This window comes from Podarcis filfolensis (genome assembly GCF_964270895.1).
Source record: "Podarcis filfolensis genome assembly, chromosome: 8".
NCBI lineage: Eukaryota > Metazoa > Chordata > Lepidosauria > Squamata > Lacertidae > Podarcis > Podarcis filfolensis.
Window position 1 is genome coordinate 25825864 of NC_139611.1, and position 21906 is coordinate 25847769.

At 50.1% G+C, this 21906-nt stretch overlaps 1 protein-coding gene and 1 long non-coding RNA gene across 7 annotated transcripts in view; one reads left to right on the plus strand and one right to left on the minus strand.

Annotated features, from left to right (window-relative positions):
• The window catches only part of CAMTA1 (calmodulin binding transcription activator 1), a 701783-nt gene that overhangs the window by 19680 nt on the left and 660197 nt on the right, over positions 1 to 21906 (minus strand). For 2 of the 6 annotated variants that reach the window (XM_083628408.1, XM_083628407.1), the window contains exons 9-20: positions 20002 to 20128; positions 18433 to 18567; positions 12841 to 12989; positions 11474 to 11670; positions 10519 to 10597; positions 9859 to 10174; positions 8438 to 8952; positions 6324 to 6511; positions 5365 to 5611; positions 4701 to 4772; positions 3195 to 3215; positions 907 to 1100 (exon numbers count right to left, since the gene is read on the minus strand). In XM_083628408.1, coding sequence (XP_083484534.1) covers positions 907 to 1100; positions 3195 to 3215; positions 4701 to 4772; positions 5365 to 5611; positions 6324 to 6511; positions 8438 to 8952; positions 9859 to 10174; positions 10519 to 10597; positions 11474 to 11670; positions 12841 to 12989; positions 18433 to 18567; positions 20002 to 20128 — 2240 coding nt within the window. Of the gene's footprint in view, positions 1 to 906; positions 1101 to 3194; positions 3216 to 4700; positions 4773 to 5364; positions 5612 to 6323; positions 6512 to 8437; positions 8953 to 9858; positions 10175 to 10518; positions 10598 to 11473; positions 11671 to 12840; positions 12990 to 15201; positions 15316 to 15502; positions 15643 to 18432; positions 18568 to 20001; positions 20129 to 21906 lie in introns of those variants that run through there. The other 4 variants (XM_083628410.1, XM_083628409.1, XM_083628411.1 and 1 more) reach the window with 3 other exon arrangements.
• LOC310769568 lies at positions 6874 to 11275 on the plus strand. Its single transcript, XR_014551685.1, has 3 exons — positions 6874 to 7258; positions 8037 to 8165; positions 11093 to 11275. It is a non-coding gene; the product is annotated as an uncharacterized lncRNA (long non-coding RNA).

The window sequence follows — 21906 nt, forward strand, 5'->3', positions numbered from 1 at the left end:
TTTTATTGTTCCTTTCTTTTTTGTTTTGTTTCTATTCTTTGCTTTTATTCCTTTTCTTCTTTCTTTGGAGTCGTATGTTTGGAGCCTTTTCTAGCCAAAGACTGCATACTGATGGGGTGGTCGATGGTCAATGGAGGACCCTGGGTGAAAGAGAGTGAAAGGTCGGTCTCTCAGGGTGAGAAGCTGGGAGGAGAAAGGAAAGATCCCAGGTGAGAGCTGGGAGGAGCTGCTGTCCTCTGTGGTGGTAAAGGCTAACAATTAATTTTAAGTGAGGGCTTTGTATTCTACTTATTCAATTTGTATCTTTTGTAGTTGTAATTTTACTGTATTAGAGAAAATTTTAATATATTTATTTTTAGAAAGAACTATAAAAAACCAAAACACTTTATGAACATGGGCCTTCTTCCTACAAGGTCTTTGGCTAGAATTTTTCAGCCACCTGCTTTGATGCATATTGATTCATTCTGTCCTTGGTGACTGAATACCACCCTCCTATTGTACTTACTGATCTTGCAGCCTGCTTGCATTAGAAAGCTCCCACCTATCTGAGCTGCCCTTTTGTCCCTTCGCCCATCAGTGCCCCCTGCCTTTCTTAGCCCTTCCAATTGTGAGCTGGCAGGCACTCTTCGGTAACAGATGCAGAATCGTGGCTTCTGAGAGCAATAATGTTTGTTCCTATGCATTTGCTTGATTCATCGTGGGGCGGGCAGAATCTAGGTTTCCTTAGTGCATAATTTATTCTTTTACTCAAGTGCATAAGCATCAATCTCTGCCTTACACCCCCTTCCATCCATCCATCCACTCTGCCTGGTATTGGCTGGCAAGTCAATGTGGGTGGGGGACTGCCCAAGATCAGTGAGGACTAGCCCCTTGCCCTGTCTACCTTCTCCAGCATGCCCACCTCACCTGAGCTTCTGCTGCACGAGAGCAGCTGTCCTGCGACTTTGTCTCCTCTTCCCACATTCCTTGTAGCTGCGGTAGAACTGCTGGATTAGGACAGCAGCTCTCCGGCTCTGCTGGAATTTCTTCTGTTCATAGTAGCTTCGGAATTTGCTCTGGATGAGGATGGCAGCTTGTATCATCTTTTTATAAAGTGCATACTGCAAGGGGAAGAGAGAGAAAGAGAGAGAGAGAGAGAAAGGCTGAAGCACTCCCAAAGGCAAAAATAACAGTCACTCAGGGAAAAATCCAGAGATGGGCACAGAAGAATTTCACTGCAATAACAAAAAAAGTACCCTCCTGCTTTTACTAAGCAAGGCACATAATAGGGGGAAAGATTGCATCTATAAATTCCATTCCTTGTTACCCTTAACCCGCCTCCCCTCCACTAGTTCTCCACACAAAGCAGCTCAATCCCTTGAGGATGGGCAGCTGAATATGCAAAAAAGGCTCTGCCCTTAAAATGCAGAATGTATCTCAATGCAAGGTGGGTCATCTGTGGCACACCTGTTAGTCATCTCTGGATGGTGTACATGTATGTTCCACAAACTGGAAGCTGACTGGACTGGGACTTTTAGGAAATATTAATGCTCCCCAATTAAGAGTGCTTTCTAGGGACAATGACAAAAATATTTTAATTACTCCTCAGAGTATGGGGGGAAATGGTTTGGTTTTTAAAAAAATCTAATCTGCTCTAAGACTTGGTTTCCATTTATTGTGCATGTTTAAGAGACAGAGAAAGCACACAAACCTGCATACTAGGCCAAATACGTCACCAATTTTCAACCTGATAGTGGGCTATGCGGTTAGTCATGCTATGCGGTTAGTCATGTTTTACATGAATGGGCAGCATCCAATGCAAGGGTGGACAACATTTCCAGCTCCGTGGGCCACACCCCCATTGACCAACTTTGACAGGTAGGTGAGGACAACCCACATGTCAATCAAATGATGTCATAATGATGTCATATGGGTTATCCCACTTGCACCGGGGAACCCGTGTACAAAGTGGTCTGCAAGCCCTGAGCAGCTGATCCAGCAGGCTTTCATTCTCTCACCCAACAGCTGATGCACAGGAGAACTGACGCCTGTTTTCCCTTGGCATTGTACAATTAGGGTTTCCAACCTGCCTGGAGCCAAGAGGAACCATGAGCCTTGGTTTAGTATTACGTGCAAACCAGCGCCACACAGAAAAAGTGGGCTCTGTGGCTACTTGACACACAAGGCTTGCCACCATGCTAGACTGGGCCAATGGTTGATCTAGCCCCTACTGTCTGACACATGGGTCACTGAATGGAGAAACTGGGCAAGATGAAGCTGCCACTCCTTGTTTCCTGGCCGCATAAGCTACCTCTTGGGGGTAGAGTGCCTCTAAACCAGCAAAGTGTACAGAACAGTTGGTGTTTGTGACTGAGGAATCTCTCCCCGCTGCTCTACCCTAACCCACCGCCAAATTGTGCTTGAACCTCTCCCCGCAAATTGCCAAATCTGCACTGCTGCCAGATGATGTTCTCTCTCAATTCTCCTAATCAAGGAAGCAAACTGGTATGTTCTCCATATGGGGAGCAGTTTAGGGGGTCACCACACTTGTAGGCGAAGGAAGAAGGTGCTGGGAAAGAGGGGATAGGAGAGGACTCAGGCCCCCATTCTGGCCCATCCTTGGCAAATTCTGCCTGCCTGTGAAATGGTAGGAATGGAAGGCCAGTGTGCCAAACTGGAGGTGGGCTTCCAGGGACCAGACAACTTCCCTGAATTTTCAGCTTTCATTTTTAAATTTAAAAGCACCTAGCCCACTTCAATTATATAAACTTAAAGGAAAATGGGCAGGCTGTTTCTGAGCCAGTTTCTTTCCCTGCCATCCAGAGCTTTGGCCACTGAGTGCAAAAACATACAAACGAAAAAGCTAAGGAAATTAAATTAGACTTCATGATTTTAACAACTTTAAATTTAACCTATTTAGCTACTTGTAGAAGTCCTTCCTTGCTTTGCAGTGATTTGCGGTCTCTCCCTCCGGCATGCACCCCAAGTCTAACTCCCCCCCCAGCAAATTCTGTGGTGCCAGGCAAGGCCCTGAAGATGCGCCCCTTTCATAAGGGACAGGTTGCCATTCATAACAAAGCAGGACTGCTGGCATGCACGCTCCACAGCAGGATGCAACCCACGTGTGCTCTAGCAAAATGGACAGACCCTCTCCTTGGCTTGCAATGAAAGTGAAAAGCTCATGAGCCCAAATGCTGGGCGTTTTCAGTCATTACCTTCAAGGCTATCCAAGTAAGCTTGGGAGGGGGAGAAACAGAAAATACAAGATTAACGTTCAACGGCCTGCCATGTCAGTCATCATCAGCACAGAGTGAGGGGCTCTGCCTCCTTAGGAGACCTGGGTGCCTCCAGAAGAGATTCTCTCAAAGCAAATGGGTGCTGCTGGAGGCCAACAGCCACATTCAGGTTCACCCACAACAGGGAGGGAGGAAGGTGTGCAGTTGCTGCTGCAGCAGCAATTCCATGGGGAGTCCTGCTGTGGGGTGAATGTAAGATGGCTGGGAAAGGGCTCTTTGCTTGGGAGCCTGCAGAGTTGAGCTTTACCAGTTTCCTCAGAAAAAGCTCTGCCGTTGGTGGTTGAGAACTCAGCCTAAATATGTGGGCCACTGCCAAGCCTCTGAAGGAAGCCATTCCTCAGCTTTTGTTTTTAGAGATTCTCTCTCTCTCCTGCCTTGAAAGTTAAGCACCACAGCAATACCCCAACTTTATTGGCTATTGGGGACAGCTGCAGCAACATAACATGGAAATAAACCAGCTCTCAGCCTCTCTCTGTGGTGAATCTCAAGCAAAACCAGTGGTTGACAATGGCTAGGATCCAAAGTGCTGTGCACACTGAGTAGATATCTTTAGAGTCCTCCTCATAACCTCTGCTGCTCTACATTATGACACCACAGCATGAAGCATGGCAGTTTGGAAACAAAAGCAGGTTGCTGGCGGCTACAGTAAATACAGCTACATACTTGATGTATGCAACACCTAAAAAACTAGCAGAATCTCAGGGCTTCAAGCCAAAAAAAGGCCATCAATGTGTGTTCGAAACTGTTCCTGGGCTGTTCAGATGGCAAGGTGGGGTGAAGATTGCAGAACTGAGTGGGGTTGGGGACTAGCATGTCAGACAGATGGCTAGGACAGAATATTTCCCCCAATAGCTGATTTCCTAAAGTCCTTCTTATACATTCCTTTCCACACAAAGAGGGCCCTGCCCTTCCTCACAACCTATCTGGCCCATTAGCTCCCATACCTTGCCACCACCTTGAATCTGTACATTTACTCAAATACAGAAAAAATGCAAGTTAAGCTTCCATGCACATATTTACAGAAGTTCGACTCAACACATTGATCTGGGGGATTACTCTGAGGCTTCAGGTGGAGAAGAAAGGATGAACAGGACTGAGGTCTAACAAGCTTTTTTTAAAGGTGTCATGCTATTGATTCCCACCCCAACCTGTGGTCTGAAATGGTGCTGAAACTGTTTGACCATGCAATGAGCTGTTGGATCAGAGGGGCTCTCTCTTTGGGATGCTTAATTTTTTCACAAGAGGTATGAGGCAAAGGAAGCAGGAGTAACCCAGGCTCCCTAACTTGTGGAGGCTGAAACTTGGGCACACTCCATCTTTGAAACTTCTGAAGTAGCTCTCTGCTGAGTTATAAGAAACAAAGCAGTCCAGGGTAGCTTCTCACACTTGCCTGGTGGTACCAATATAAAGCCGTCTGCAGCTCACCTGTTTGTATTTCCGGTAACAACGCTGAATGACAGCAGCGGCCACTTCCTGTTGCTCCCGGAGGGGGCGTCCCTGCAAGGGAAGGGGACAAATGGTAGGGGTTACGGGACTGCAAGCAGGACCTGAGTGCCACAGCACATAAGTGCAACTGTGTCAAGGCTGTAGATTATTCTCTGAATACCTCAGAGAAGCACCCTGTGAGAACTGGAACTCAAAGCATGGAAAGAAGTGTCGCAAAGAACATCAGGCTGCCCAATGCAGAAGCCTTTAGAGCACCACCTGACACAACCATGAAGTGCATTTTCCTGCTCCTGCCAATGACAGCTCATGTTTTGTAGAGGGGAAACAAACACTACAGGAGAACATAGAGCAAACTGAACAATGTATTTGCAGCATCAACAGGGGAGGAGGGCACCTCCCTTGAACCTTCCTGGGCCATTTTTGTTGCTGCCCCCTTTAACACATGCAGGGGCAGATTGGACAATCATGTGCCAAACACCAGCCCTGGGCTTCCACTTCACTTGCCACTGTGCTCTAAAGTAACTTATTTCTGTCAGCTGGAATCAGAGCGCCACTGATTCCAAAGGGAGGTTTGGAGACTTCCATGCACCCCGATGCCATTTCCCTGCACCCACCCCTACCAACAGCAACTTCTGCCCTTCACCTTGTATTTCCTGAAGACCGTCTGGACCAGCTTGGCAGCCTCGTAGAGCTCTCTCTGCTCGTGATCGGAGAGGGTCAGCTGCGCAAACTCGTTTTCGACTTTCTCGCTGGTGGAGGCGCTTAGGAATTCTGTCCAGTCTGTTGCCGAAGGGAGGCTGGGCTTCTCAAAAGCCATTTCATTGACTGGTGAGCTTGCAGGGCTCAGGCTGGTGTTGGAAGAAGGGGTCAGGGGTCCAATGTACAGGCTTCTGCAAAAAGAGGCACAGGGGGAAGAGGGTCATAGCTGCACAAACACCAAGACATGCTGGCTGGCTGGAGAAAAAGAACAAATCCTGGATTTGGTTTAGATTAAGGGTGGGGAGAGACAAGTGAGTTGGTCACATCTGAGCCATACCGTGAAAGCACATGGTTTCCCCAAAGAATCATTGGGCTGTAGTTTACCTCCTTACACAGCTATAATTCCCAGCACCGTTAAACTACACTTCACCCTCTCTGAGGCAGGGGCTAAGTCTTGGTGACCCAGAATGCGTCAACCCTTGTTGAAACAGCATGAAAATATGCTGCAAGCTTACTATTTAGCATTCCAGTGATGTTTATTTCACAGTACTTGAGGGTTAAGGGTTGAAACTTTGTTGTAACTAGTTAACTTGCTCCACACCCAGCGAACCTGAATGGAACCTGTTTCAGGGATGTTCTGAACCTTTACTGGCTTGACTCAGAAAAACAAAGTGGATTAATTTTAGCTGCTGTAACCCAAAATTCAGAAATGAACTAAAGCATCTAACAGCTGGGCACTGGCTAGGAGATTCCCCCCCCCCCAATATGGCAGCACCAGCAGCAACAAGGAGCCCCCCTCCTCCCTGGTGGGTTTTCAATTTCGCAAGGTGAGGGCCAGAAAAGTCAGTATGGGCCAGCGGGCATCACAAGCTTGACCAGTCCTGGTAATACAAGGCCACAGACCTTATTTGAGCAGCACTTGGTAAATGGTCGACATCCGCGAGGTAACTGGCCAGCCAGCTCATTGAAGTGCTAATGGTGGCGCTCTCCGTCCTCTCGGCTGGTGGCGCCTCCATTGGCACAAAGTTTTCCCGCTTGATCCTCTCTGGGGTCGCTTCGATGATGTGCTCTGCCAGAGTCATCATGGTCACCTGTGAAGTGAGAAGGAAAGCTTTTCAGGGGCATGTGGGTGGAGGCAAGGCGAGAACAGCACTTCCCACCACCTCCCTTCCTGTCAGGTCTCAGAACCTGCTCCTGTCAGACTAAGGAGGAACGCTGTACATAAAATGCTTGTGCTTGGGTTTTGAAGGTAAAAAGTATTCTGCAATTGGCAAAGGCCGAGGCCTTGTCCCATTACACGATGTTGCAAGTCTATTTAGCAGTAGCTGGTGATGACAAGAGAATCTTATTATGCTTGGTTCAGGTAAATTCATTCTGATTGGTCTGTGTGGCTGACAGCAGACTCTGATTGGCTGGAGATTCTCGTCAGTTGGGAGTTAAATGTCAGTTGGGCCCCATTTGCCCTCTACATTTAAACCATTTTAAACTGTCATGGCTTCACTCAAAGCATCATGGGAAACTGCAGCTTGTGAAGGCTGCAGAGAGTTGTCAGAAGACCTATTCCCCTCACAGGGCTATAATTCCCAGATTGGTTTAAGAGTCAATCCCTCTTCCCAGGAAAACTCTGGGAATTGAATCTCTGTGAAAGAGGGGGAAAGGGGTGTCCTAATAACTCTCTGCACTTTTATCAAACTTAACAGTTCTTGGGATTCTTTGGGGGAAGAAGCCATGCCTGTTTAAAGTCACATCTTTTTGCTTTAAATGTATCATGCAGGTTGGGTCTTAAGAAAGAGCCTGTCGAATTTTGACAGTTGAGGGAAAAGGGGAGTCGATAAGGTGTGTGAAGAAAAGACCAGAGAAAGAAAGCTGAGGCATAAATACTATTGCTCAGTGTGTTATTAATACTCATTTGATGACAATGAAGGGAAGGCAGTTAGCTTGAGAGGCTGCCCTGTGTCTTCCCACAAGCAGGTTTTTGAAGTTGACCAAACAGTCCAAACAGCCAGGAGTACAGTTTGCCCCCAGGAGCTGGAGTGGGTGGCGGGCAAATTTGTCTGTGGTGGATGTTTACAGAATTTGGGTTGAGGTGAGAGAGGCTGGGGTCAGCAACAGCAGCACTTCGTGAGCCTTCAGAAAGTGTCAACAAACACCTTTAAGAGCCCTTTGCAAATATCCATGTTTCCCTTATGCACACAGCATTCCCCTTAAGAAGCCAACTATCTTAGTCAGGAGTCTCTAGTATAAATGTCTACCTCACTCCTAAGCTGGCTATATCAGCTACTAGGAGGTTTTGAAAGCTTTTCTGAGTGTGTGGTAGCAGTGGGAAATGAAAGCAGCACAGCTACCTAAACCTTTATTATACCAGCAAGGCTGAGGGAATTGGGTTCCCTGATAGAGCTTGTAGTCAGCAGTAAAAGCAGAGCCTCCCAGTCCCTCAGAATAGCAAGGAGGGCTGACATAGAATCTTTTAAATGGTCAGGGAATATCGCCTGACCCACCTTGGCCTTTTTTGCTCTACTGAGGGCCGCATGCAGTGGGCAGACCTCTTGCCCTTCTTTACACTCACATACATGCTAATAGACACCCATTATTTCCTCCCATCCTTATTTATTTCAGATGTTTATATTCCAGGCCAGGTTCAAGGTTCTTCTGCTGATATACAACACCCTGAGCAGCTTGGGCCCAGGTACCTTAAAGACTGTCTGAACCTTCATATATCCCAGCCTGATCACTGAGATTATCCAGGTGAGCACTGCTAGTTGCTCCTCCATGTTACAGAAGCCCAATGGGCCTCAACCAAAAATTGGGAGTTTAAGTGCAGCAGGTTCCATGCTGTGGAACACTCTTCCAGCAGAGATTTGGCAATGGCATTCTCACTTCCAGCTTTTTCATGAAGTTTTTTTTTTTAATGTTTAAACTACCTCTTGCATAGCCAGTCATTTTAATGATTGTTTTGTTTGCAGTGCTTTTGATACTGGACGGTTCACTCTCCTGGTATGTGTTTTATGAAGGCTCACCTGCAGGTCATCCATGTGATGCAAGCAGTCCTCACTTTCTGTGCCGTCCCGGAAGGAGAGGAGCTCTGCGTCAGCCACCTCCCGCTCCGCCATCATCAGCACGTTCATCTGCTCCCGCGGATGGAGCCTCTGGGCCCCTGAGTCCTTCCCCAGCGCCAGCCCCTTGGGGCTGCCTGCCACCTGCATCGCAGGCACGCCAATATATGCCTCCTTTGGGCTCCACTTGGCCCCTGCCTGTGCGCTGGAGCCGTGGTAGCCAGCCACTTCGGAGACAAGCTCCCGCGTATAGTCCCGCACCCCATGCCTGGGGCTGATTGTCTCTGGGAGGGATTGCTTAGCACTGGAGCTTGGCTTCCGGGCACTCGGCTGCTCCAGGCTCAGGGCGGTGGAAAGAAGCTTCTCCTGCCGAGCAGAGAAGTAGTCGGGGTTCAGTTTGTGTTTTTTGGGCGCGGGGTACTCCTTCTGGCTCTCGCTGCTGTAGTAACTGGAGGGCTCGGACCGGGGCCGCCTCAGCTCTGGAACCAAACAGAAGACAAGTGAGGATTCAGCCATGTGAGTGTGCACGTGCATGTGCTGCTCCCATGAAATGTGCCCTGCGTTCAGTCTGCCAAAGGGACCATGAGGTTCTGGAGGCCTGGCAAGCAAGTGCCCAAGGTGGGGAACAGCAGAGCACCTCTGCATCAGCTCTGTATGGAGATGCACGCAGGCCCCCTCCTTATGACAGAGGGGGCAGGCACCTTAATTTCCCCACATATGTGAATAGCATCCCTGTGTAAAAAGGGCACATTTGGTGGACACTGTTGAGAGGGAGCAAAACTGGTCTCTAAACTGGCCTCATCCTGAGTCTGTTTCTAGATGATAACAGGAAGGCAAGGGTCTAGTTGTGATAAACCAAGAGGACTCAATCACTTGCACTGGATGAAAAGAACTTGTTAAGCTGGGGCACATAGAGGGGCTTGTGCCTGTGTTCTGCTGTTGCACTGCCCCTTCCCTCCTCAGCACCAGATGTCAGGTGTAAAGTAACCATAGCTTCCCATTCCATATAAACCAGGAAACCATGGTTGCCAGAGCTGGCCCAAACCAGGTTCTGAAACCACAGTAGAAGTTTGTCTCAAAATCTGGTGTGCCCCCATCCTAGTAACCAGCATTTCCTGGTTTGGACAGAAAAGGAAATAATGGTTAACCCAGGAAGTCTTCATGGTGTGCAGCAAGAGCAGAAGAAAGAAGTAGATGGAGCCAGCAGGTAGAAGGTTTGTGCATAGCTCAGCTTATTGAGCCAGGATACTGACGTCCAAAGTTAGCCACTGTGTGATCGTCCTAAGTTTCTGGGAAACAAATGAAGGAGGAGGAGAATGGGCCAAACCTTTTCTCCAAGGAATGTGATGGAGGCCTTTCAAACAAAAACAACAACAACATCCTACCTGTATTGGAATTGGAAATCACGGTGACTCCCTTCTGGGGCTCCTGAGAGGCCACCATCTCACTGTGCCACTGGGCGATCCAGTTCTCACTGCTGGGTTCCTCATGCGAAGGACAGGGGATCCGGGGGGTTTGCCTGAGTTGGGCTTGCTCCTCCCGCTGCAGGTGCTCGAGGCACTCGGCCAGCTTCACGTGGCCCCGAGAACGAGCAATAGCCAAGGGGAGCCTCCCAAGGGAGTCGGGGATGGAGATAGCGCGGCGGTCCCACTTGTAAAGGACCACAGCTGCATCCATGTGGCCCAGCGCGCATGCCCACATCTGGAAGAAAAAAGAAGTTGGGTGGGCAAGGAAGAAAAGGGAAGGGGACTGTGGCAGAGTACAGGACCCACTCAAAGAACTATCTGTTTGTAGGCTTGTCAAGTCTTGGTGTTTGCACCCCAGGATATAACAGCTCCATTGTTTCACATTCAAGTCTCTTGGAGTTGGACACAGCTGGCAAGCCTACTCCATCGCATATGCTCAGGGAAAGGGAGTGGTATGTTAAGGATGCAAAACTTGTGCAATGATCCCAGTGGCAAACTCATGCCACCCTCTCCCTGGTTACCACAAGCTGCAAAGAAAAGTGACTTTGAGCACCTCGTGGGCAGGGCATAGCTACTTACCAGCGGCGTGCAGGAGAAATGATCCACGTTCAAGGGGTCCACTTCCAGCTCTAGGTCGATGCTGTCAGCATGCTTGGTACTGGGGGCCCAAGAAGGAGAGTAGTCATTTGGGGCTGCTTACTCAGGGGAGGGGGGAATCCTTGCCCCCCCCAATGTGGGTGGCAGCTCGACTGTGGTGTTTTTTTTTTTATTAAGTTACTTGCAAAAAAAATTGTACTTTTGAGTTACGTATTGAAGAGGGGGAAATATCAAACTAAACATACTCCCTAGCACCCCCCTTTTACCCCACCTAAAGACATAGTTTAGATCTAAATAATAACAGTAAAGTTTGTATAAGCACTGGAGTGGAGAGAGTCCGAAGGTTGCTGATGTCAATATAAAGAAAAATGTTTTTTTTTTACAGAAAGTGCCATTTCCCAAATTACACTGTACCATTTTAATACATTTAAACACTTTGCTTCTTTCCAATTTCTGGCTAGCAATGTTCTTGCTGCCATTTACTAAGTCTTAGTTCGTCTCTGCTGAATACACCTGAAAATGTTATTTCCAGTGGTTTCTTTCTTCTTTTTTACAGGTTTTCCCAGTATTTTTGTTACTTCTACAAATATTTCATCCCAGAACTGGGCAACTTCGGCACTTTACCACCACATGTGTATGAAGGAACCATGAACTGGACTTCCCCTGCAGCAAGCAGCTGAGTAGGATTTTAGTGCTTTTTTAAAAAGGCATTAAATGTCATTTTTGTATTATTTTCAAATAATTTTATTTTAGTCTTGCTGAATTTGTTTTGCAAAAGGGGTAGTCAACTAGTCACTTGAGGGCTTCAACAGCCCTTAAGGGGTTCCTACCAAGTCCCCAGGACAGCCCTGAACCCCAGGAGCTGCCTCCTCCTATGTAAGCGGCATAGCCAAGTGCCCACCCCCAGAACCTGCCCCTGCACCCCCCGGGTTCTTACCGCCATTTAAGGAGAGTCTGGATGAGGGTCGCATAGCCCTGGGCTGCTGCCAGGTGCAGGAGGGTCATCCCCCGGAAGGTCTTGGAGTGGATGAGGTGCTTGGATTTGGCCCAGCAGGCCCTGCTCATCATCTTCTCACACACAACCACCACACGGCTCTCAAAGCAGTTCCCCAAGGTGGCTGCCCCCGAGACGCACTGCAAGGGAGAGATGCGCTGGGCTCAGGGGCTAGCTCTCAGGAGAGCAAGCCAAGCAGTGTGGGCAGAGAGGGAGCAGAGTCTAAGGCTTCTTAATGGATTTTGCTATGAACAAATGACAGCTTGAAGGGGGGAAGAGTCTGTCCTCAAACAGCTGGGGCTTGTTGGCTCTGTGCTATGAATGGGTCATGTCCCTCAAACATGGGAAAACACAAGGAAGTGCAAGTCTGAGCTTGTGAGAAAGGACCAGGCTGCCAGCTAGGACACTCCCTGTGCTTGTCTTCAGGACCATTTCAGCCTTCCCCAAGAATACAGCTGGGAAGGGCCCAGGGAGCTAATGCGGAAGATACTCTGGTTGTTGTTGTTGTTGTTGTTTTGTTTTGTTTTTAAACTGCCTATGCATTATTTTCCCTCTTCAGAATGAGCAACCAATTACACTAACTACAATATTAGTGGCTCTCATTTCTAAGCGTTTTAGCTTCTTTAATTTCCACATAGTAGCACATATCTCTCCTTACTCGTTGTCTTCAAGGGGCAATTGATAAACTGAAGAAAGTCCATAGCTCAGTGCTGAAGCAGCTGTTTTGCATGCAGAAGGTCCCTGGTTTAATCCCCAATGGCATCTCCAGGAAAAAACTGCAGGAAAAACCCTGAAACTATGGAGAGCCACCAACCGTCAAAACCGAGCTAAATGAACCAATGGTCTGCTTTTTGCACCCAAAATGAACTGTGTATCTTCATGATCAACACTGAACATAGAAGATAAATAGCAAGCTGCCTTTTGCTGAGTCTGACCATTGGTCCATCTAGCTCAGTACTGTCTACACTGACTGGCAGCAACTCTCCAGGGTTTCAAGCAGGGGACATTTCCAGCTCCACCTTGGAGATTGAGCCTGGAACCTTCAGCATGCAAAGGAGGGGCTCTACCACTGACCTACGGTGGGTGGTCCAGCATCATGGAGTACAAAGCCTCTACCTTAAATGTTCCCCTCCTCCCAGATGGTACTGGTGGTCTTTTGTTTTGCACCATCAGCAGCCACTTCAAAGTCAAGAGGGAGGAGGAAGCCTCTCTAGAGTGGCACAAAAGTCTGAAGAGACTGCAAAAGTCTCTTGAATGTAAAGTAGTCCTGTGGGGCACCCAGGAACACAGCCAGGGGGCTCAGCATGTACCTGTGCTTGGCTACCTCCATTGCCGCTGCCGTTGCCCCCACCACCACCTACGCCTTGCTTGTGCTGCTGCTGCTGGGACCCAGTCATTTCGGCCATCCTCCGCTCCATCTGCTCAAGTCGCTCCAGGATAGACATCCTGAACTGGTTCTCTGCGGCAACACAGGAGAGAAACAAAGAGAAAGAGTGTGAATCAGAGAGCTACTCCCATTCCTGACATGGGGAGCAAAAGCAAAAGGCAAATCATTGACAAAAGGGTCCCAAGTCTTGAGAAGTCTGTAACCACAAGGATGTGTGTGGAGGAATCTGGGGGAATCAATGTGCTAGCAATTCTTCTTCTGCTCTTCTGCATCACACTGCCCTGCTTCTGAGTGCTTTATTGGGTTTTCTCAACCACCCAAAACAGAATCAGCTTCTGTATTTAAACATTCTCAAAAAGAAAGCAATGCATGTCCAGGGTCTTTGGCCCTGTTGGCACCTTCCAATGGATAGACCCAACAACAGCTAGCAGGCATGTAGGCTAAATGGGCCCTCCAGGTCACAGGCATTTATCTTTGGATACCAAGGCACTGAGGTCGGCCAGCTTGCATCCTTCCAAACGCCTCAGTGAAACAGTGAGGAACCTCAGGCCTGGGGGACTAATGCAGCCCTCTTGGTGCATCTGGCACCAAGAGGGCCACATAAGTCTCTGCACAAGCCACACCCACCACCGACTCTACTCTGCACTCTCAGGATGCTTCTGCCCTTGAAATGTCACAATGCATCTTGCTTGCCCATATTTCATGTAGAAACCATTTGGCCAACCATGTTACTTTTGAGTCATTGACTTTGCTTCTCTCTCAGGTGGGGGAATAGTGAAGGAATTATATATAGGGTAGCAATGCCCTCGGAAGACTGACACTCAAATGCAGAATGCAGCTGCTGGATTGGTGGGTGGAGCAGCCCCAAGGGGCCAAGCATCACCAGTCCTGAAAGCGCTGCCCTAAACAGCCGGGACCCAGGTAACCCCCCCTTCAAATATCAACCATCTCAAGCCCTACAATTGGTGCTGCCACTTCTGGTAGTTGTTCAACTGGCACTGACTAGCGACAGGGCCCCTTTGGTGGTGGTTCCCCATCTGTGGCCCTCCCTGGTGAGATACCTCTGTCTCTCTCAAAACTAACATTTAGGAGGAGTTTAAAAACATTTCTATTTGATAACTGAGAAATTCGGATTCCAGCAAGCTTGACATTATTCACTGTTGTTTTCAGATGTCCTTAATTGCTTTAAATGTTTTATCCTGCTTTGTTGTTTGCCTCCCTGGGATCTTGGTGGTGCTAGGGGACAGAAATTTGACAAGCAAATAAATATAACCTAGTTGGCCATTCCCCAACCCCAGATTCTTCCAGGCATCACCCACATGTTTGAGGGCCTAATATCTGCAGCCTGGAGGGAAAGGACTTTGCTGTACAGCATAATTATAGAATGATAGAGTTGCAGGACATCTAGCCCAACCTTGTGCAAGGCAGAGATCTGCAATGACAGCACCCATGACAGCACCCTATCAGGACAGATAAAGCCCATCATCCCAGAGGCTGCCTTGCTTCCACAGTGGAACAGCTTGTACCATGAGGGGCATTCCTCCTTCCCATTTGTACCCTTGGCCTCTGGGCCTGCCCTCTGGAGCAAGGGAAAGAATCCATGTGCTCCAGCTTAGATTGTGGTCATCAAGTGATGAACCTGCCTGGGGGAAAACCAGCTCTCCCATGCCCCCGATGAATCCAGCTGGGGACTGAGATCCCTGACACTGTCAGATTTCGACGGGGGGGCACTCCCTCTCTTGGGATTTCGCTCCACTTCCAGGGTGGCAAACCAAGGCAGGCGGTTCCACAGGCCACCTTTTCCGGCTGAGTAGCCTATTTTTGGGGAGCACAGTTTGCAAAAATCACCCGCCCGCCATCTAGCTGTATACTAATCACACTATTGTCTAAAAAGCGGCCCCGAGGGTCAACCAGTTCAAGGAGGCCTGGCACTTCCTTGGAGCGGGGGACGGGGCAGGCTTCGCCACTTTCTTGCTCCAAACGCTTTCTCTCCCCGTCCCCCGCATTTCAAAACAAGTTTTCTTACATTTCGGACGCCCCGAGGGAGAGGTCGCCGCCGCTGCTGGCGGTGGGCGATCGGGAGCCTGCTCCCGAAGTAGGGGATAGCGAGGAACTTCCATGGGGGGCGGGGGAGAAGAGGGCGCGTTCCTTCCCCACGTGCGGCTGGGAACTTTCCCCGCTCCTCGTCCGCGCCTGGAGCTCCCCCGGAGTCCGCTCCCACCTTCCGCGCGGGCCCCGCGGTGGCGCAAAAAAAGTGGGCAGGGCGGGAGCGAGGCGCACTTACCTGCCAGCCAGCTCTCCCGCCCGCCCGTGGGTCCCTTCGGACGCAGCCCGAGCGAGCGAGCGGCCGGCCAGCCCGCCGGGCTCTTTGGGCAGCCCTCCTTTTCCTTCCCCGCCTCTGCGCGGCCAATCCGCAGCGCGGAAAGTGACATCAGCCCCCGCTGCCGCCGGGGAGCGCCCGCTCGCCACACGCGCGCCGGAGCCAATGAGGAGCCGTCGGGGCAGCGCAACAGGTGCCCGGCCCGGGACGCCCCGCGCCGCCGCCGCCCACCTCGCCCGCGGAGCCCAGCCCAGCCCTGCCTTGCCTGCGCCGTCCGTCGCGGCCCCGCCATGCCCGGCCGGAGCGCACGAGAAGGAGGAGAAGGAGGATGCGCTCGCCCCGGAGAGCGAGCGACCTGGCCAGTCCCGCTCGCTCTTGCCGCCGCTCTGCGCCCGCAATGCAGCCGCCGGGGAGGGGGCGCTCCGCATTATGACAAAGCGCGGCTGGAGCCGCCTCCGCGCGGCAACGCCGCCCCCCTCCCGCCGGGCTGAGCCGCCCGCCTCGCCCCTTCGCCGGCCCTGGCTGGCTGTCGGCCGTCGCCCTCCAAGCTGCAAGTCGCTATGCCTTGCACCGTCCTCCTCCCTTCTCCTCCGCGGGCTGAAAAGTGGAGGCAAGCCCCACGGCTTGCCTTCGGGTTGCTCCTGCCGTCCCTGGATTCGGCCTCCCTGCTTCCCCCACTCCCCCCCCATCCCTGCGGGTGGGCTTTGGCGGGAGTCTCCTCCAACTCTTGTGCCGGGGCACCCGTGAAGCAAAGGGTCTGCGGCAAGGACGCATGGCTAAACTGGGGTGGGATCGGCGTTGGGACGGCCTTCCCTTGGACAGGTCCCCTTCAGCGTCCGGAGCAGAACCGGCAAGGCAATCCTCCCCCTTTTCCTAGATCAGATATACCTTCCTCTCCTCCCACCCCCAAATCACACGAGAGCCATTATTCCCTGCCTCCCCCTCCCGCATGCCGGTGCACCGCTTAGCCAACCCAAGCCTGAGAAATGGCTTTGGGCATTCCTGCATTTCAGGGTGTGACACGCTCCCCATTTTGAAGGCTGCCTCAGGAGATGGGCTCTCCTTGGCTGGAGGTGGAACGGTCACCAGCTAAGGAGGCTGCTGTTGCAACTCCTGCACTGAGCCAGGCATCACGTGTCTCCAAGGTCCCTCCCAAGTCTATAATACAACTTGCCTACATCATTCTTAAGAGTGTGGCACTCATACCTGGACACAGTCCTCCAGACCAGGTTGGACTGAATAAATTAGAACTATTACTTCCCAGGACTTGGAAACTATGCGCCTATTCATGTTGCCTAAAATTATTTGCCTTTCCCCCCCTTTTTTTTGCAGCCATATGACAGTGCTGGCTCATGTTCAGGTTGTAGCGGAATACAATTCTGAGATCCTTTTTGCATGTATTGCTGCCACGGCAGGTCCCGCCCCCCCAAATGACAACAACAACAAAACCTCAGGGTGCACCTCACTAAATATAGAACTTTGCATTTGTTGCTGTAATTTTTTTTTATTAGTTTTGGCCCAGTTTCCTGTTCTCTCAAGGTCTGTGGTGATAGTAGTTCTCCCTCACAGTTTCGCATCATCTGCAAATGCTCAATGTGTCTTTGAGCAACCCTCACGCTTGCAAGGATAGTGGCCTAGCTCTTGCTAAGGCATTGCAGCTATGCCTTATCAGATTGCATGATTAAATGTACCTGAGGGATCCTTTGATTAACTGATCCTTCCCCAACAAAAAGAAATGTCTGCAGAAGGAGGTCAGAGCCCTTCTTCTCCTCAACAGTTTTCCACATGGAGGGTTTGTTGTTTTGGCATGCAGGGACATTTAGTCATTGTGGCTCCCCCATGAAACATCTGGAGTGATGCAGCCCAGAGACAGCTCAGAGCCCCAAAGCAGAGCTGCTTTGCAGGAGCTGCACCTCCTCCCAGGTGTCTCTGTCCCCGGGCAGGTATTCCTCACTGCTAGTCGGGTTTCCTGGATTTGCTGGAAGTGTTTGAAAAGAAAGCTCCCTGGACTGTCTTTTACGTGCCTTGCTGTTTGGCAGACTTTTATGGCTTTGATTCTTGTTGCATTTGAATGGTAATCATTTCCTACCCCACCATTGGCAAACGGAGCCAATAAAATTTGATTAGATGAAATCAGAATGGTGCCCTATCCTCTCCTGTAGGAGAAAGGGGATCTCTGTAGCACCCTCCATCTCTCCCACTCACATCTTTTAGCTTGGTGAGCCTCAGTTCCTCCAGGAAACCTGAGCAGTGCATTTTCATTATCCCCCATTTCACCCTGTAAGCTACAGAAAATCCAGGTTGCCTGAGTCAGCTGGAGGTGGAACTCTTTGAAGAGTCGCCTGAGAACAATCTGGGTCAGCTTCCCCACCTCCAAGGAAATTAATAGACCGAGCCTCTGGCAGAGCATGGCTTTTTCCACAAAGGAACAGGTAGCAGGAGGAGCAGAGCCCCTGCCATCCTCCCACTCATTTGCACAGCCTTCCCCAAGCTGGTGCCTTCTAAATGTTTGGGCTGCAACCTTCCTCACATTCGCTAACCATTGGTCATGCTGGCTGTTGGGGTCGCTCTGAGTTGGAGGCCAGCGTCAGTAATCTGGAGGGCACAAAGCTTTGGAAGGCTGGTGGATGTGGTGGCCCAGGAGAGGCACTGTTTTTGAAATCATGGAATCATGGAATTGTAGAGTTGGAAGGGACCACTCGGATCATCTAGTGCAACCCTCCTGCAATGCAGGAATCTTTTGCCCAACGTGGGGCTTGAACCCACAACCCTGAGATTAACAGTCTCATGTTCTACCAACTGAGCTATCCTAGAACTTGTGGCATCCCTGTTACTGAAAGAGCACATCTGGGGCTGCAGAGTTCTGAAGTACCCCAGAAACACTTGTGCTTGCCCTTGCAGTCACTTCTGGTTCTATACATCATTCTTAGATTCTGGGCTTGCTTTGGAAGGAGATTTATCACTCGGGAGTGCTCCAGAGTCACAGGGGCTGAGACGTGCTGGTGGATGGGCTGGTTAAGATATCTTTTACAAGACAAAACTGAAGGCAACAGCTCTACTTGCAAGGAAGGGATTCACCAGCGATTAAGCCTGACACTTTCCCCATCTTCAGGAGACTGGAGCCCCCACTGCACAGTCTGACCTCCTGCCCCCAAGACCACCCACCACTCTGGGAGCCATGTTTGCATTTCTCACCATCCAGGGACAGCCAGTCGTGCTGAGAGGAAGGCAAGGGTGGCAGTGCCCGTGCTTTGTACTCAAAGACCACTGAGTTGGAGATGATCTGGTTGTTGAAGGCCACTTGCAGAGTGACGAGCCCCGTGTCATGAGCTGAAAGGCAAAGGGAGACGGTGGCTTTTAAGAAAGTGATCCCAACACACGGAAGACTTCACTGGGCACCTGCAAAACACACCTTTCTCATTGTGTTGGGGACTGTGGCGACTCCCTCTCCTCCCCACCACCTGCCCTTTCTGGAAGCAGAGGCTGGCTCTCTGTCTGCTGCAAGGTGGTAAGGTAAAGGTAAAGTACCCCCGGACAGTTAAGTCCAGTAAAACTTGACTATTGGATGTGGCGCTCATCCTGCTTCAGGCCGAGGGAGCCTGCATTTGTTCGCAGACAGCTTTTTGGGTCATGTGGCCAGCATGACTATTTAAACAACAAACTGGACAATAGGACAACTTAAACAATGTGATAAAACTGGATGGGGGAAAAATCTATATGAAAAGCAACAGATCAGAAGACAGATCTACTGACACGACAGTCAAATTGAACATCCATGCTCAGAGGCCGTGTACCTACAAATAACAGATGCTGGAAACGAATGGCGGGGAGGGCTTCCTTACTCCTCCCCAACTCATAGGTTTCCAGGAACCTGGCATGCTGCAGTTGGAAGCCAAAGGCTTGAACTGGCCCCTGAAGGACCAGGTGTGCAGCCTGGGAGTCATTTTGGACTCACTGCTGTCCACGGAGGCGCAGGTTAATTCTGTGTCCAGGGCGGCTGTCTACCAGCTCCACCTGGTACGCAGGCTGAGACTCTACCTGCCTGCAGACTGTCTTGCCAGAATGGTGCATGCTCTGGTTATCTCCCGCTTGGACTACTGCAATGCGCTCTACGTGGGGCTACCTTTGAAGGTGACCAGGAAACTGCAATTAATCCAGAATGTGGCAGCTAGTCTGGGAGTGGCTGCCAGGACCACATAACACCGGTGCTGAGAGATCTACATTTGCTCCCAGTACATTTCCGAGAACAATTCAAAGTGCTGGTGCTGACCTTTAAAGCCCTAAATGGCCTCGGTCCTGTATACCTGAAGGAGCGTCTCCACCCCCATCGTTCAGCCCGGACACTGAGATCCAGTGCCGAGGGCCTTCTGGCGGTTATCTCATTGTGAGAAGTGAGGTTACAGGGAACCAGACAGAAGGCCTTCTCGGTAGTGGCACCCACCCTGTGGAACGCCCTCCCATCAGATGTCAAGGAAATAAGCAGCTATCTTATTTTTAAAAGGCAGCCCTGTTTAGGGATGTTTTTAATATTTAATGCTGTATTTTTTTTAACACTCAATTGGGAGCCGCCCAGAGTGGCTGGGGAAACTCAGCCAGATTGGGGGGGGGGTAATAAATATGATGATGCAGCAGAGTGGCTCCTGAGTTCTGAAGCAAGGATTACAAGTGTGAAAAGGTGACGCAGCTCTTTCTGATGCAACGCTTCCAGCACAGTGGCTTTAAAACACACATACACACTCACTCACACTTTCCTGGATTTCTCACCTGGGCAATAACAGCGCAGCACCCCCGGCTGTATCAAGGAGGCTGGCACTGAGATCTGGTCAAACAGGCAGCTGTAGTTATTGCTGGCCTCCTGCCAGGGCCCTGTGATCAGCACCTTCACGCCCCCCTGCAGAGGAAAAAAGCAAGCAGAGCAGGGAATGGGGGTCAGGAGGAGTCAATCATGGATCACTCTTGGCTGCCTCCTCTCGGGGGCTCCCTCCTCCTCCTGCCCCACAAAGTTACTGGCATTTGCCACAAGAAAGGAAATAAGAGCAGGAGTCATATGGATGTCAAAGGGCTCTCAGCCCTGGCGGCCAATGCCTGCTGCATGTGGGGCAACTAAGACCAGGCCAGCAGATAGGGCTCCATGGCGAGGTAGGAGGGCCTCCCCTATCTTTTTTTTTTTTTATAAGATTTTTATTAAGATTTTTACATTACAAAAAATAAAGACAAATAGAAAAAGAAAAAAGAGAAAAAGAAAAAAAATCTTTCCATCACATTATTTTTCATTTACTTGTTTCTTGGACCTCCTCATACCTCTCTTTTTTGTATTCCAATTCACTTTATTAACTCAGCAATTTGTTTCCCTCTTTAGGGCCTCCCCTATCTATGAGGTGGCTTTCAGTTGGAAACTGGAAGTGTGGAGCTGTGTGTGGTTCGAGGTGCCCAACTGAGGCTTTGGACTACAACTCCCATCATCCCCAGCTGTCACGGCCATATTGTAGCCCCAAACATTGGAAAGGCACCACTCAGCAAAGGCAAGCTTTGTGAGAACCAGAGAACAACCATGTGCTGCTCCATCAGATACTGTCTATTTCCTCCAACAAAGTCCTGTAACCAATGCCACCTAGTAGACAGGAAGCTAAGTGTAAACAGGGCAGATGTGAGCTGGTATTCAACTAAGACCTATGCAGAGAGTAGACCCACTGAAATTAATGAACCTAAGTTGCTCATGTCTGTTAATTTCAATGGGCCTACTCTGAGTAGGGCTAGCATTGGACACCACCAGCAGGGGTTCAAATACCACCCCTGGCTTCAGTTGACTCTGTGGCCTAGAGAAGTCGCTATTTGCCTCAGTTCCCCATCTGAAAGAATGGGAAATACAGCAACCTATTGTCTGATGAATGTTATCAGGCATGTTCACCGCCCAGCTTTCTCCCCAGTAAGGACCTCAAAGCTTGTTGCCATTCCACCTGAAGGAAAGCCCCTTGAAGGAAGCAAGAGAAATAAAAACCAATCCATCAATACTGGAACCACAACACAGGAGAGGGACATTCAGACTTCCTTTCCAAAGCCCTTCCAGAAGAAGGGAGCTGCTGCTGCAAAGGTCCCTCTCCGCTCGCCTGCAGCTCCTGAGTCAGGCTGAGATTCTCAGGGCCCAGCTAGACAGTACGAGAGAGAAGTGGATCACGGTCTCCTGATTTTGCTAAAAAATGTAAAAGAGCCTGGAGGAGCAGCAACAGGGGAGGGTCATCTTAACCCACTCTCCCTCCGCCTGTTTTTCAGAACAATATTGTGCCCTGACTCACTATGAGGAAAAGACACAATATTTCCCGCTGTGGGCATTTTCAGTGAGAAGTGGCTCTGTGGGGAAAGCCACAGTAGCTTGCTGCAGCTGCTGCTTATTCTGCAGAGGAAACTGACCCTTGACTCTGAAGGGAGGACTTATTTTAGCCTAAGTTGCATGGGAGAGGGAATCAAATGTGGGCCGGGGGAAGGAGAGGCCTCTGTCCCACTGCTGCCTCTGTCCAAGCAAGTAGGACAGGAAACATCTTCAGGTTGCAGAGCCGCCCTGCATTGGTTTCTGCCAAGAGGAAATGCCACATTTGGGCAGGAGATCTAAAAACCTGAAGAGAAACCAAAATATGCTTCTCGTGTGCTGACCCCCAGTGGCAGAAAGGCAGG